This window comes from Pagrus pagrus (assembly GCF_965226575.1).
Source record: "Pagrus pagrus genome assembly, chromosome: 12".
Taxonomy (NCBI): domain Eukaryota; kingdom Metazoa; phylum Chordata; class Actinopteri; order Spariformes; family Sparidae; genus Pagrus; species Pagrus pagrus.
In genome coordinates, this window is record NC_140196.1 from 512,347 (window position 1) to 527,346 (window position 15,000).

At 43.4% G+C, this 15,000-nt stretch overlaps 2 protein-coding genes across 14 annotated transcripts in view; one reads left to right on the forward strand and one right to left on the reverse strand.

Annotated features, from left to right (window-relative positions):
- Positions 1–1,937, reverse strand: part of LOC311266188 (uncharacterized protein) — a 17,338-nt gene extending 15,401 nt beyond the window's left edge. For 6 of the 12 annotated variants that reach the window (XR_014623671.1, XR_014623672.1, XR_014623673.1 and 3 more), the window contains exons 1-2: positions 1,848–1,937; positions 688–749 (exon numbers count right to left, since the gene is read on the reverse strand). Coding sequence is in view for 2 of the 12 variants with exons in the window: in XM_084368405.1 (XP_084224531.1) it covers positions 688–713 (26 nt within the window). In the remaining 10 variants the exon portion in view is untranslated. Of the gene's footprint in view, positions 1–687; positions 753–882; positions 977–1,828 lie in introns of all 12 variants that reach the window. The other 6 variants (XR_014623676.1, XR_014623677.1, XR_014623679.1 and 3 more) reach the window with 6 other exon arrangements.
- A 922-nt stretch (positions 1,938–2,859) lies between these two features.
- Positions 2,860–15,000, forward strand: part of wdr33 (WD repeat domain 33) — a 26,126-nt gene continuing 13,985 nt past the window's right edge. For both annotated transcript variants that reach the window (XM_084368402.1, XM_084368403.1), the window contains exons 1-6: positions 2,860–3,049; positions 6,595–6,814; positions 7,733–7,801; positions 8,083–8,187; positions 9,548–9,643; positions 10,760–10,911. In XM_084368402.1, coding sequence (XP_084224528.1) covers positions 6,611–6,814; positions 7,733–7,801; positions 8,083–8,187; positions 9,548–9,643; positions 10,760–10,911 — 626 coding nt within the window. In that variant the 5' untranslated portion in view covers positions 2,860–3,049; positions 6,595–6,610. The remainder of the gene's footprint in view (positions 3,050–6,594; positions 6,815–7,732; positions 7,802–8,082; positions 8,188–9,547; positions 9,644–10,759; positions 10,912–15,000) is intronic.

The following is a 15,000-nucleotide window of genomic DNA, read 5'->3' on the forward strand; positions in this document are numbered from 1 at the left end:
AGGTGTGTGACACGTGTGTGACACATGTGTGACATGTGTGTGACATGTGTGTGCCAGGTGTGTGACACATGTGTGACGTGTGTGCCAGGTGTGTGACACGTGTGTGACACATGTGTGACATGTGTGTGCCGGGTGTGTGACAGGTGTGTATATATATATATATATATATATATATATATATATATATATAAATCAAACTCTGCTTCTTTGATCTTCTTCTCCTCCTTCTCATTCTTCTTTTGAGATGCTGGCAGCAGTGTGTGGCTCACTGCTGCCTCCCCTGGTTGACGACACTTCAATAAAATGAAAAGGCCAACTACGTGAGGCGTCTAAGTACGCGGAGTGTTGCGCACGGTGCAGATCAACTTCCGGTCGCACATCAGAATCTGCGACCGCACGTGTGTGTGAACGCGTAACAACATTTATCAAACAGTGACAGACAGACGTGCACACGTAGCTTCTTGTTACGCGTGAAATACAATCTGCACGTAACAACGCACACACACACGCACGCATAACAAAATTATCATGTGTGCACACACACGTTGCTGCGCTTGTCTCTAGTTGTTTTGACATCGATATACCTTCATAGACATGTGTGTGACATGTGTGTGCCATGTGTGTGACATGTGTGTGACATGTGTGTGCCAGGTGTGTGACGGGTGTGTTGTGTACATCAGCTCTCACCAGGACCTGCGGCTTCTGCTGCTCATCTCTGTGGCTCATGTGAACACGGACACACTGAACTGCTGCTGGAAGAAACACACACACACACACACACACACACACACACACACACACACTGTTATTCATGATATGATCAGATGTTCTGACTTCATCTCCACCATTAAATCATTTTCATCATTTATCAACCAAACACACAACAACAGCAGATCCACACTGAGCACATGAACAGATCCCAGGTCAGATACTGTATCAGCAGTTAGACCTCCTGCCTGTGTCGCTGTGATGGCACCTGCAACATGTTCAGTGTTAGAAAAGGTGGAGCAGCTTCATGTTACAACACATTTATGTTCACTTGTCACAGAAACATCAGACTTCAGGGTTAAAGAGGCACTAAACTGTCTGGATGAGCTTTTGAGTGGAGCTGGAAATGAGCAGGAAAATAAACCATATCTATCTTCATCTGTGATTAACTGTTTCACACGTGTTTTGGTTTATTTAAGTTGGCGATTTTTAATAACTAACAATTAATTGGATTTCTTCAGGCTTTTCTATGATTCATCAGACAAAATAAGAAAACTGGAGACATCAGTGAAGCCTCTGTGAAATTGTGAATGACATTTTTTCTAAACCATCTGTATCCTTTCATACACTGAACAATTAATTGATTTATCTAGAAGATAATCAGCAGATTTATTAATAATGAAATAATCTTTGCAGAATGACTAAGCAGTAACTAATAAGTGAACATAGCCTCATTAATAACAGCAGATAAACACTGTACTGTGTGTCAGCACCGAGCTGTTAGCTCCACTGATCACTGCCATCATGATTCATACACATTAATGAGCATCAAAATACTTCAACTTCTGTCATAACTGTGAGCAGAACCAACAGACTGAAACCACAGAACCGGGTCAGAGTCACCCCGAACGTTTCAGTCACCTAGCTTTAAAATTCAAGTGCTAACAGATCACTGACGGTTGAGCTAACGGCCGTTAGCACAAGCTAGCTGCTGGTAGCCGGTAAACAGATGATTAAAGACGTTTAAAGAGTGACTGACGGATGACACCGGGACTGAAAGGTCGTTATCTGCGTGCCGGTACATTACCGGTACATTACCGGTACATTACCGGCAGTTTACCTGCTGGATGACCGTTTACCTGCAGAGATCAGACAGTCTACCTGACGGCTGGCTGGAGGAGGAGCTCGAGACGGTTCAGTTATCAGACGCGTGTGTTTGAACGGCGAACACCGAGACTCTCCTCTGATTGGACAGACCGAGTGATGACGTCACTGCAACTTGTTAGAAGCTTGTGAAGCTTTTTTTGTTTATTTATTTTCAGTTCGTTTATTTGTCAGTTTATAATAGAACACAGATATTTCAGCGAAACAACAACGAAACTATTTTATGTTGTTTACTAAATATTTGTTGTTATTTTTATCCGTTTGATTTTTTCTAATTTTGTTAATTTTAGTGCTTCTTCTATTATTTATGAACATTTTTATGACAAATCTGCATTTTCATGTCAGGTCATGTGAGCCAATGACTCAGAATCAGTGACAATTATATTATTACACTTAACAATTAGGACACACCTCTTTTTAAGTGCTCCTCATATTTCATATTTAGATAAAGATACTAATATATTTCATGAAAAATAAGCTTCTTTTCAATAGCTTCAACATACATACATAATATGATATGATACAAAACAATACAATACAATACAATATCATATGATACGATACGATACAATACGATACAATACAATATAATACAATATAATATAATATAATATAATATAAAACAATACAATACAATACAATATCATATGATACGATACGATACAATACGATACAATACAATACAACATAATATAATATAATATAATATAATATAATATAATACAATATAATATCATATGATACGATACGATACAATGCGATACAATACAATACAATACAATACAATACAATATAATATAATATAATATAACATAGTATAATATAATGTAATATAATATAATATAATATAATATAAAACAATATAATACAATATAATATTTTGTGTTTTTCGCTTGGCATACAGGGACCAATGATTGGTAAAACTCAGGTTCCCAGAACCCTTAGCGTGATGACGGCGTGTTCTCCCGCCCATTGTAAAAATGTCCCGGCATGCTTTTCTGCAGGGCCGAGAAGAAGAAGCGTCATGATGGAGTCTGCTGGTGGCTAACGTGACAAACCTTGTTAATTTGAGTTGAATAAAGTTTGAGACGTTCATGTTTCTTCAGAGAAAAGTTAACCGGAAGAATCTAGCCCGTTAATGTCAGCTAGATAGCTAACTCTGCAGCGGAGACTGTCGGTGAGTTGTTCAGCTGCAGCGCGTTGTTGTTGTCACGACGACTTCCCGCACCGGGCCGCCATTTACCTCCGGCTGCGAAACACAACAAAATGCCCCTAAAAAATCACACGCGCCTAACAAACTCTGCTGTTTGTCGTACCGAAAATATCACATTGAACTCCCATGTGAAGGTAGGATATGTCGGTGAGGACCAGCAGTGTGTTAACCACCTGAGGTCCCTGCTAACGTTTAGCCTGTTAGCACAGTTAGCCACACAAGCTCACGATGTAGCCGCAGCATCACCAGGTTAAAAGCCGCGGAGGTGCAGAAACGGTGCTGAGAGGAACTCAGCCTTCAGGTTGTCTGTGAGTCGTTAACAGCCCTCTGTCCGAGTGTCGGACCCCACCGTTAGTTAGCATTAGCTCTGATTAGCTCAGCGCCGAGCAGACAGTGAAACCTCGTGTTGCGGACAGTTTGCTTACATCCTCTGAAATGAGCAGGTTAAAGTAGCTTTGATTGTCAGGCTCCAGATAAAAGACTTCAGGATATGTTCTAGTTGAAGTTACTGATTTCTGTGTGACGTGATCAATAAAAGTTAAAGGTTTGAGTGTAGGCAGAGTCGCATCAGTCTGATCCTGTCGTGTTTTACTCTGGTGGTGGTTTTGTTGATCATTAAACCAGAATGGATTTGTGGTACAGTGTCTGTTATGGAGGTCTGAGGTCAAACAGCATGTTATAACCTCAGTCAGTTGTTTTGTGATTTGCTCTTAATTTAACTTAACTTGAAATGAGCCCCACTGTCTGTCTCCACAGTATTATTAACACAGAGGACAGGGTCCATTGTTCCTGCAGAAGCAGATGGAGACGTTACATTATTTACATTGAAGTGAAGTGTCTGCTGGTGTGAGACGGATGCTCAGTGTTGATGTTTACACGTCCTCCTCAGGTGGATCAGCTGAAGTCTGAGGGATTTTCTCTGACTGTTCAGGTGTTGACCTGAGCAGAATCAGCAGATGTTCATACAGTTGTCCTGATCTTAATTGAACATTTTAAAGTGATCAGTGAATGTAGATGTCTCCTTAATGAGGAAAAAAGAAAACGTGTATGCAGTAAAGCTGTGACAATTCATTGATTAGTTGTCAACTGTTAAATTACTCAGACTGATTTGATAATTGGTTGTTTTAAGTCATTTAAAGTCTCCACTCTGCCGTCAACTTGTTGAATGTGAATATTTCCTGTTTTTGTCCCTCTGTGACAGTAAACTGAAGCTCTTTGAGACATTTGAGGACGAGACACACTGATTGACTTTTTTCACCATTTTCTTACATTTTATAGACCAAACAACTTTTAGATGAATCCAGAACATAATCCACAGATTAACCGACACTGAACTTTACTTGCAGCCCCAGTTTCCATGGAGACGGTGTATTATCCATCACAACATTGTGTTCAGCAGTGAAGTCTAACCACCATCACATACTTCTGTCAAACACTAACTAGAATATTAACACTCGTGTTTGAAGAGTAAAATGTCCTGAGACCTTTAAATTGTCTATATTGAATAAAATACTGTGTTCATGTAAATATGGAGCCCGACTGACTGATGAAGTGACTCGGTGAGAACAACAGCGATGCTGCACACTGTGGTCATCAGGAAGTGAGATCCTGATGGGACCTTGGTAGGAGCTCTTCCATCAGTCCGTCTGCAGCTCAACTTCACTGTGATGCTGTTTGTCACAGTTGATCAGAAATCAATGCGTCTGTGAGCTGAGACTCAGTGTTACTGTGATGTTTTGATAATATTTTGATTAATTGAAAAGGAAATGAAAGTCGGACAACATTTGATGAACCAAAGTAAAGAAACATGTTTGACTGCTGCTGTTGTGGTGATGTAATGATGATAACTCAGCAGATGTGTTGTATTGATGAGCTTCATCTCTGTGATCAGTGTTTGGACTGCTGCTGGTGTGTGTGTCTGTCTGTGTGTGTCTGTCTGTGTGTGTGTCTGTGTGTGTCTGTGTGGAGCTGAGAAGGTTCAGGCTGTAGTTTGAACAGATGCACTGACCCACAGCTCATTTTAATGCTGTGATCACGATGCTGTAGTAAAGCAAAGTGTACTAAGCAGTTTGAGTCTTCACGAGTTCTGAAGTCATTAAAGAATCTCAGAGTTAAACATGAAATCGGCGATCAATCAATCAGGATATGAATCTGGATCAGTATCAGCAGCTGCTTCTCTGCTAGTTTTAGTGTAAAAATGTGTTCAGCCTGTCAGTGTGAAACTGATCAGTCCATTGAGTCCAAACAAAACAACTGATCAGAGCTCTTAATGTGAGTATTGATCCCGATCAGGTCCACCTCTGTGCTTCAGAACATTATAGTCTGGATGATGGTTGTGTCTGTAAAGTGAAGCTCTGTGGTTCTGTCAGATGTGTTTGGCTCCATGTTGTGTAGACACTTGTTGTCGTCTGAACGTTTCATTTGGTTTCTTCATGCTCAGTCTGCACTCGGAGCCTGACCTCAGACTGCAGTATTGATGAGTCTGTTTCAGGGCTGATCATTGAACTACATCTCCTGATTGTGATCAGAGTGTCGTGCTCTTTTCTCAGATCAACTAGTCGCAATAATCAGGAAATCTCCGAATTTTTTTTGTTCCAGAATTCAGACCATTGTGATGAGACAGATGTGGAGTGAGTCACTCTGACAGTAACAGTAATGATTAGTGTCTGCCTGTGTTTCCATTAACACAGAAATGTGCTAATAACATTCGGCTAAATGAGAGAATAACACCAGTGATGTTAGCAGTTATATCCCTCTGACAGTGCGACAGTAACTGAAACACATTTATGAAGATTTATCTAAACTGTAGTTTTTCGGAAGTTCTGCTTGCTTGTGATGCCACGGTGACTTCCTGTTTACACAGCTGATTGCTCTTGATTGGACGGAGCTACAGATGTTTCCTAACGACACATTAATAATAAAGTCTTTACCGGCCGAGTTCAGTTTTAACGGTTGGACTCTACAGCTGATTAAAGGAGCAGTCCCACATGTAGTGAGCTCCTGTGTTGTCGTGTGTCAGTCTGAGTTTTTTCTTCTATTTTAACAGAAGGAAGTTGTTTATCTGTCTTTCTTCATGAACATCGTCACAGCTGATCGTGCTGTTGGTCTGATGTGTTGCCTCTCCTGTTTGTGTGGGTCAGTCATGATGTGTGTCAGGAGTTGTACTGTGGATTGTTTGTTGTATATACAGAGTACATATAGTGTCACATTAACAGGCCTGTTTGTTCCTCCGCTGTGTGAAGTGTGTCGCTGATCTCTTGAAATCATTGGAACACAAACACTTTAGTAGTGTGTGAGCTCAGTGATATTCAGTTGTTTGCTTTGTGTGAGTTCATGTTTTACTTCTTGTTTCAGTCTTGTGTTATTTGAGGATGAATACTGAGACACGCAGCTTGTTTGAGTTATTTTCTCCTCTGTGTCCAACATGTTCTCCAGAACAGGTTTTCAGTTTTATGTACTTTGATCATCCTCTCTGGATGAGACTTACCACCTGGCATCTTATCCTGCAGGTATAGCGAGGTCACCATGGCGACGGACATCGGCTCGCCCCAGCGGTTCTTCCACATGCCGCGGTTCCAGCACCAGGCGCCGCGGCAGGTGTTCTACAAGAGGCCGGACTTCGCCCAGCAGCAGGCCATGCAGCAGCTCACCTTCGACGGGAAACGCATGAGGAAGGCTGTGAACCGCAAGACCATCGACTACAACCCGTCTGTCATCAGACACCTGGAGGTACACACACCTGACTCACTCCATCGTCACACACCTGACTCACTCCATCATCGCACACCTGACTCACTCCATCGACACACACCTGACTCACTCCATCGTCACACACCTGACTCACTCCATCGACACACACCTGACTCACTCCATCATCGCACACCTGACTCACTCCATCGTCGCACACCTGACTCACTCCATCGTCACACACCTGACTCACTCCATCATCACACACCTGACTCACTCCATCGTCACACACCTGACTCACTCCATCATCACACGCCTGACTCACTCCATCGTCACACACCTGACTCACTCCATCATCACACGCCTGACTCACTCCATCGTCACACACCTGACTCACTCCATCGTCACACACCTGACTCACTCCATCATCACACGCCTGACTCACTCCATCGTCACACACCTGACTCACTCCATCGTCACACACCTGACTCACTCCATCGTCACACGCCTGACTCACTCCATCGTCACACACCTGACTCACTCCATCATCGCACACCTGACTCACTCCATCATCACACGCCTGACTCACTCCATCGTCACACACCTGACTCACTCCATCATCACACGCCTGACTCACTCCATCATCACACGCCTGACTCACTCCATCGTCACACGCCTGACTCACTCCATCGTCGCACACCTGACTCACTCCATCGTCGCACACCTGACTCACTCCATCGTCACACGCCTGACTCACTCCATCGTCACACGCCTGACTCACTCCATCGACACACACCTGACTCACTCCATCATCGCACACCTGACTCACTCCATCATCACACACTCACTGTGCGTTCAAGGAGAAACACCATCAGCCGAGCTGCTGAACGTCTCACTGAGTCGGAGCAGCTTCAGCATCCAGCTGGTTTGAAGTGATCGGACTGTTTGTTTCCTCTGCAGAACCGTTTGTGGCAGCGAGACCATCGAGACTTCCGAGCGGTGCAGCCCGACGCAGGCTGTTACAACGACGTGAGTGCTGAGTCCGGTTTCACTGATACTGAATCTGTCTGATCACCAAGCTGAAAACATCTGAACAACATCCTCAATGTGGCTGACGTGTTTTTTAGTGCTTTATCATTATGAAACATTTTCTTCTTCTAGTTTGTTAATTTATGTGACCTTTCTGCTTTTATTGTTGAACAATAAACTGAATTTATTTGGGCTGTTGGAAACGATTGAACAGAACCACCTGGATCTGTGTGACGTTGTGAATCATTACTCAGTAATGAGACGTTGGGTTTTGTCCTCAGCTCGTTCCTCCTGTGGGAATGTTGAACAACCCGATGAACGCTGTCACCACCAAGTTTGTCCGAACATCCACCAACAAAGTCAAGTGTCCCGTGTTTGTGATCAGGGTGAGCTACTTCCTGTCACACACACACACACACACACACACACACACACACACACACACACACACAGTCTGATGGAGAAATCAATATGTACTTCTTGATTCACCTTTGAGAACATTTCAGCGTATTTAATTTGACATCAGATTTATTACACATGACTTTATGACTCAGGTCGACTATACACTGCACCAATCATCTGCTCCCGAACGGCCATCGGACGGTCGGATGAGTTTCTCACTACACGAAGTGGCAAACAGTGTCTGAAAAACGAAGCACCATGGTGACATGGACATACATGGCGTACCTCCAGTTCTCTCTGCAAATTCAAGTCCATATGCGTCAGCGCTAGGGGTGGGTGATATATGTCGTTTATGATAATATCGTCATTGTTGTTTTGACGATGTCCAAATTTCCATTATCGAGTATTTAAATGACTTCGCCAAAAATATTGAAACGCACGCGGAAACTCCTCACATCCACTTAACACACGGTGCAGCAACGCTCTCTCCTGCATGGCAGGATTCGCCCCACCCCTCGACCTCTTGCCTTCGACCCCTGAACCCCGCGACGTCTCATAACAACTGCAACAGCAACAACGACAACAGTGGCGGACTACATGCTTGTGTTCGTGTTTCTTGCACCTTACTCGCCTTGTAGTCGAGTGTGAGTCGCAGCAGCAACCTCATTATCGGTCCACACAAACGATTCTGGTTTCTTTGCACTAGCCATTTTCGTCTTCTCTTGTTGTGTTCGGTTTCTCCGTCTACTGTCTGTTTGTTTACAGCTTGCAAGCTTCTTGCGCATGCTCCGTCTCTTCTTCTCCGTTTTTGGTGAATTTCGAGCGCCAGCTATAGGCCTGGAATATGAACTACAGCATTTTCAGTCGTTTTCAGTGGATCGGTCTGGACGCAGATATTCTTGAATTTTAAAAGATATCAACTGATTATCGTTATCGCCAAAATCCCCAAAAATATCGAGATATTATTTTTTGCCCACACCGCCCACCCCTAGTCAACGCCTCTTTTTCTTGGAGGCTTCGGCATGCAGGGTTGCACAGATTATGTAGGCAGCATGCTTCTGCCTTGTTGGCATCATTGCTAATACCTGCCACAGAGCTTCAAACTAATCTTTGGTCTGCAGGGCAGACAGGTCGCTGTTACACATACAGTGTGAGCTCTCAGGTCGTGGCATGATGATCGGACTGAGCTTTGGCTTTACATCGCAGACGATTTACCCGTACAGGACGAGCTGGCATTAACAACATTTCTAAAATCATTCAGTGTATGCCCAGCTTTAGTGTTCGTTCTGGATGTTGACGTGTGTGTGTGTGTGTGTGTGTGTGTGTGTGTGTGTGTGTGCGCAGTGGACTCCTGAAGGTCGTCGTCTGGTCACTGGAGCCTCGAGTGGAGAGTTCACTCTCTGGAACGGACTCACCTTCAACTTTGAGACCATCTTACAGGTAAACATTGCTCAGTGACATCACTGTAACTCTTAACATATACATTGATTGATTGATTGATTGATTGATTATGAAATAGTGACACTTCACTAGTTAAGATGTCTGTCGGCTGGACTGTGAGTGTTCAGATCTGTGCTGTGAGGAAGACAAGTGACATAAAGACCTGATAATGAGTCATGTCCTGTTAATGCTGCAGTATCGGACTTTAATCCAGATCAATATTTAAATGAGCTTATGAAGACTGAGTAGAAGATCTTTGATTTCTGATGTTCCTGCTTTCTCTGAAGACAGTCGCTGTGGAGAAAAACAAGTTTTCAGAACAAACAGCTTGTTGTTGATCTCCGGTGGCTTCCACTGATCGTCACTTTGGACTAATGTGTCGCCAGAATAAAAAAATAAAAAGCAGTTCCTCAGCTTATTGATTTTCTATTGCACATGATTGGATTCAGACAGAAACACAAGTTAATGAAATGTTCAAATTCTACTCAATAATAAAATATGAAACATCAAACCAGAGCTGCTGTACGCTGGTCACACAAAACACCATCACTTAATCATTTAACACCAGCTATGACAACATTTGACACAAATGTCTAATAGGATAAAATGAGGTGATGGCATTTTATATCCAAAGGTGAAAGGCCAGCCTCACTATGACATCATGTTTCCTTCGGGCACAGAAGGGCAGCGTGCACTGTGATGCTCCTTACAGTAAAGCTAACAGTGCTAAGCTAACTAGCATGCTATAACTGGTGCACTGTCCAAACTTCCCTGGTAAAGCTCACTCTCGGGACTTAACTGTTCTGTGAACATGTCATCATAAATCCACAGTGTGGACTGTTGGATGCTCTGGTCACAGAGTGAACTGAAATACAAAACTAAACAAAGATCTTCTACGGCTGCCTGTGTTCAAGACATTTCTGTTTTTAAAGTGTCTTCATGTTGTATTAATGTTCCAACACATCATTGTCTTTGGTTAAATGTTGAGCAGCATCACGTTCAGTCAGTTGTTACAGAAGTGAGGTTAAAAACCTGTCTGATGTTGATGTGAGGATGTCAGTATTCTGTCATCTGTTTGGCCCCGAGTGGTTCTGACGTGTCCTCTGTCCTCTGCAGGCCCACGACAGTCCGGTCCGGGCCATGACCTGGTCTCATAACGACATGTGGATGCTGACGGCGGACCACGGCGGCTACGTGAAGTACTGGCAGTCCAACATGAACAACGTCAAGATGTTCCAGGCTCACAAGGAGGCCATTAGAGAAGCCAGGTTTATACCCAATCTACCATTTTCTGTAGTTCTACTGTCAGCCACGCGGGGGCGCCACATGTTGCTGTTGTTGTGGGTGATTAATAACAGATGTACGTGTGTGCTGTTGCAACACTGCAGTGATCTGTTGTTGATGTTCTTCCTGATGTGGCTGATGAGCCGTTTCTCTCTGTGTTGAATAAAGTCATCATCACTGACTGTGACGGAGGCCACGTGTTCTGGGTGGAGAGGAGATAATCAATGTCAGGGCTGACTCTGACCAATAAAGTTTTAGCAGGGATCAATAAAGTTTTAAAATAAAGTGAATAAAGAGACGTTTTAAATAAAGGTTTGAACTCCACATGTGCACCTTAAACATGACGGCCCTGGAAGTAAAAACCCAACGACTCATAACGTCTGACTCACCTCCGACATGTAGTCCATCAACACTGGAGCCTACATCTCCCATAATGCACCTGGACAGTTTCTGTCATTAGTCAAACACCTTCAGTTTGTAACACACACTGTGCGTTAGACATTTGTTGTGTTCAAGCCTGGTGACATCATCAGCCTACAGATGACCTCACACAGCAGGCTGAGTAAAACCTGCTGCAGTTAGTAGACTGAACAGGAACACCTGTACAGTGTGATGTCATCAGGTACAGCACACCTGAGTCTGCTTTATGATGATGTCATGTTGGTCGTCACGCTGTCAGGTGTTCCTGTTACTCTGTCCCTCAGGTGAAGCTGTATGCTTCAAACTGTTTTATTTGCCAGCAAAGCACTACATTTCCCATGAGCCTCAGCGAGGGCTCTGCTGACGACATGCTGCTAGACAGGATATAACATCAGTGAGACTACAGCTTCTCTCAGCTGACCTGACCAAGACTGAAGCCCCAATCAGAGACGACCAGTTTAACAACAGTAATAATCAACTCTGATGCTGTTAGCAGCCCGGCCACAGCCCGCAGCCCGGCCACAGCCAGCAGCCCGGCCACAGCCCGCAGCCCGGCCACAGCCAGCAGCCCGGCCGTGTCCAAAGCTAAAAAACAACAGTAAGAATCTCAGTGTGATGTAGAAATCTGATCTCAGGTCTGTGACACTGAGTAAACAGCTGGTTGTCTTTAATAAGTAGCAGGTTTAGTTTCTTCTGGTCTCGTAGACATAACGGTGGTTTTGAAGCGTCCTGCTGGTGAGAAGAAACATCTTCAGTCCTGTTGAAGAGTTTCCATCACTCATAAACATGTTCATTATGTCAGTGTTCAGTTGATTCCTTCAGCTCTCATGTTTCTGTGATCAGCGAGTGCAACACAAACTACTTTGTCACAAAAACATTCATGAAGTTTGGTTGAGTAATGAATTTATTATCGGTCTTCTGAACATGTGATCATGATTCTATGTGTGGTTACCTCAGTCAGCGGCTGTTGATCTTCATCCATGAGCTTCTGTTGGTCCTCTGGATGAATCTTTAACGCTCCTCTTGACACAATCGGGGAAGTTAAACCACAGTTGTTCTCTTCCTGACTCAGACTTGTCTGTTCAGCACAGTCCAGTCCATGTTCTGATGGGGTTCAAGTCAGGACTTTATGAAGACCGTTCGAAAACCTCAGTTCTGGTCTGATTGATCCGTTCATTTACCACTTTGATGTGTGTTTGGATCATTGTCCTGTTGAACACCCAACTGCACCCAGGAGCCAATCTTCTGCTGGTGATTTTAGGTTTTCCTGAAGAGTTTGGAGATAATCCTCCTCCTTCATTATTCCATTAACCTTCTGTAGAGCAGCAGATCCACTGGCAGCAGAACCGCCCCACAGCAGAACTCTACCGGCACCATGCTGGACAGTAGGTTTGCTGTTGTTGGAGTTCACCTCCTCTCCTCCAACATATCGCTGCTCAGTGTGGTCAAACAGCTCAGTTTTAGTGTCCTGTGGCCACAGAGTCTCCTCCAGAAGGTTTTTCTTCGTCCATGTGATCAGCAGCAGACTTCAGTCCAGCTTTAAGGTTCTGGGTCTGGATCACGAGCTTCTCTCAACGCAGCAGCCTCTCGGCTCATGTAGATGTAAAACACACCTGACTGTGGACACCTGTCTCCAGCAGCTTCTGAATCATTGCAGACTTGCTTTTTGTTGGTTTCTGGTTGACTCTTGACCATCAGACCAGTTTTCTCTCAGTGATGGTTTGTTGTTCAGGTGATCTTGGGACCTAAAGCTGCTTTGAAACGGCTCCAAGTGACTTTCCTGACTTGTTCGGATCAATGCTGAGCTCTTTAGACTTTCCCATCGTGGTGTTTGTGTCTGCGTCTGATGACTGTACCAGACGGGTCCTGTTAAAATGATCAGCTGTGATCAATCAGAATCAGTCAGAAGAAGTTCAGATGCTACAAAGAACATTTGATCCACAACTTTCTATAATCACTGAACTGATGGTTCAACTCACTGATTGTATATTCATGATCACATGTTCAGAAGAACTATAATAAATGAAATGATCGAACCAAACCTCAAGTGGTTTGTGTTGCACTCGTTGATCACAGAAGCATGAGAGCTGAAGGAATCAACTGAACATGATGAACATTATGAGTGATGGAAACTCTTCAACAGACTTTGACACACCACCAGAGGGTCTCCATCCGTCCACTCTTCTTTCACCTCAGGTTCTTTCACTCTCCCTCGTCTCCTTCGCCTCCATCAGCGTCTTTTTCTTTGGACAGTTTGTTACGTTCCACCGTTGCCTGCAGACGGTGACCGGGGAAAACTGCCTCCTGCTGTTGTGGTTGTGTAACGGCAGACGAGCTTCCTTTGTGCCACATCCCAACCTTCAAATCCGTCCTGGTGTCACACTGAATATCATAGTGACAGGGAGGTTTATAGTGAACCAACCTTTACATGGATGGTGTCATCTTTCTTGCAGACATTTCACTCTGACATCACTGTGACATCACTGTGACATCAGGGTTTACTGCAGAGTGGACAGTAAAAGTTAAATCGTTGTCTGTTGCCAGTTGAGCTCAGGTTTCCTCTTCAGACGGTGCGTTCACAGAAAATGATGAACAGATCGTTTGCCTGCTTCAGTCCAGAGAATCAGGCTGTTTCAATGTAGAGCTGTGATGAATATAAAACATATTACAGCAAAAAGCATCAGTGTCACTGCAGATGAGATGAGATGAGAGAGGAATCCTGCAGAGGTTAATATATTTATTTTAAAGTCAGTCACTGTGGTTTATTTCTTAGTGACAGCTGCTCATTCTGAGCTCCGACAGTCAACATGATGCAGATGATGTAAACATTAGACCAGATGTTTAGTTCTGACTCTGATGAAGGACACGTGGAAATCTCTTTAGTTTCATTAATAGACTGATCAATTGGATCAATCTCTGTGGGATTATTGAACTGGATTCTAGATTATTACAGAAAATAATCTGAGAGTCAAACACAAGTTTCTGATCCTTCAGGTTCTGTTCAGCAGATAATCTCCACAGATGAACTCCACTCTGTGATGTTTGAGGTGTAAATTAAATGTGTAGCAGTAAAAAGCTAATGCTAGGCTACAAACAGACGACATCACGGTCACATGACTTAAACGTCTCCACCACTGAGCGTCTTACTGCACAATTACTATCCAGGTTTTATAAACTGATCAATGTACAAGTTGTAAAGTCAGAGTGAGAACAGTGTGTAACTAAAGTGGGCCTGTAAAGACGGACTAGTGAGGAGACGAGTCTCCGTGTTCGCTGTGAGGACGTTTAATGTCCCCGACAACCTCTGTAGTCTCATTCAGACACTTGTTAGCAACCGCTAACGGTTTTTAACACATGAAGAGCTTCATAATTAAACTGTGGACATTTAATGATGAGTTTATGTTGGAGAACAAAACATGTAAATACAGTTGTGTTCAAAATAATAGTGTGTTGAAAAAAGCTCAAAATCCTTATAATAGCTTTTATTTCCATACATGCAGATGCACTGGGAACACTGAACTTTCTATTACAAATCAAAACATGACGAAAAAATAATCAAATTTGTTATTAATTTATAGAAAGCGAAGAAAAAGGAATATTAGTTAGTCTGCATTTGTCTTTACAAACTCAAACATCTACTGTACAAACTGAAG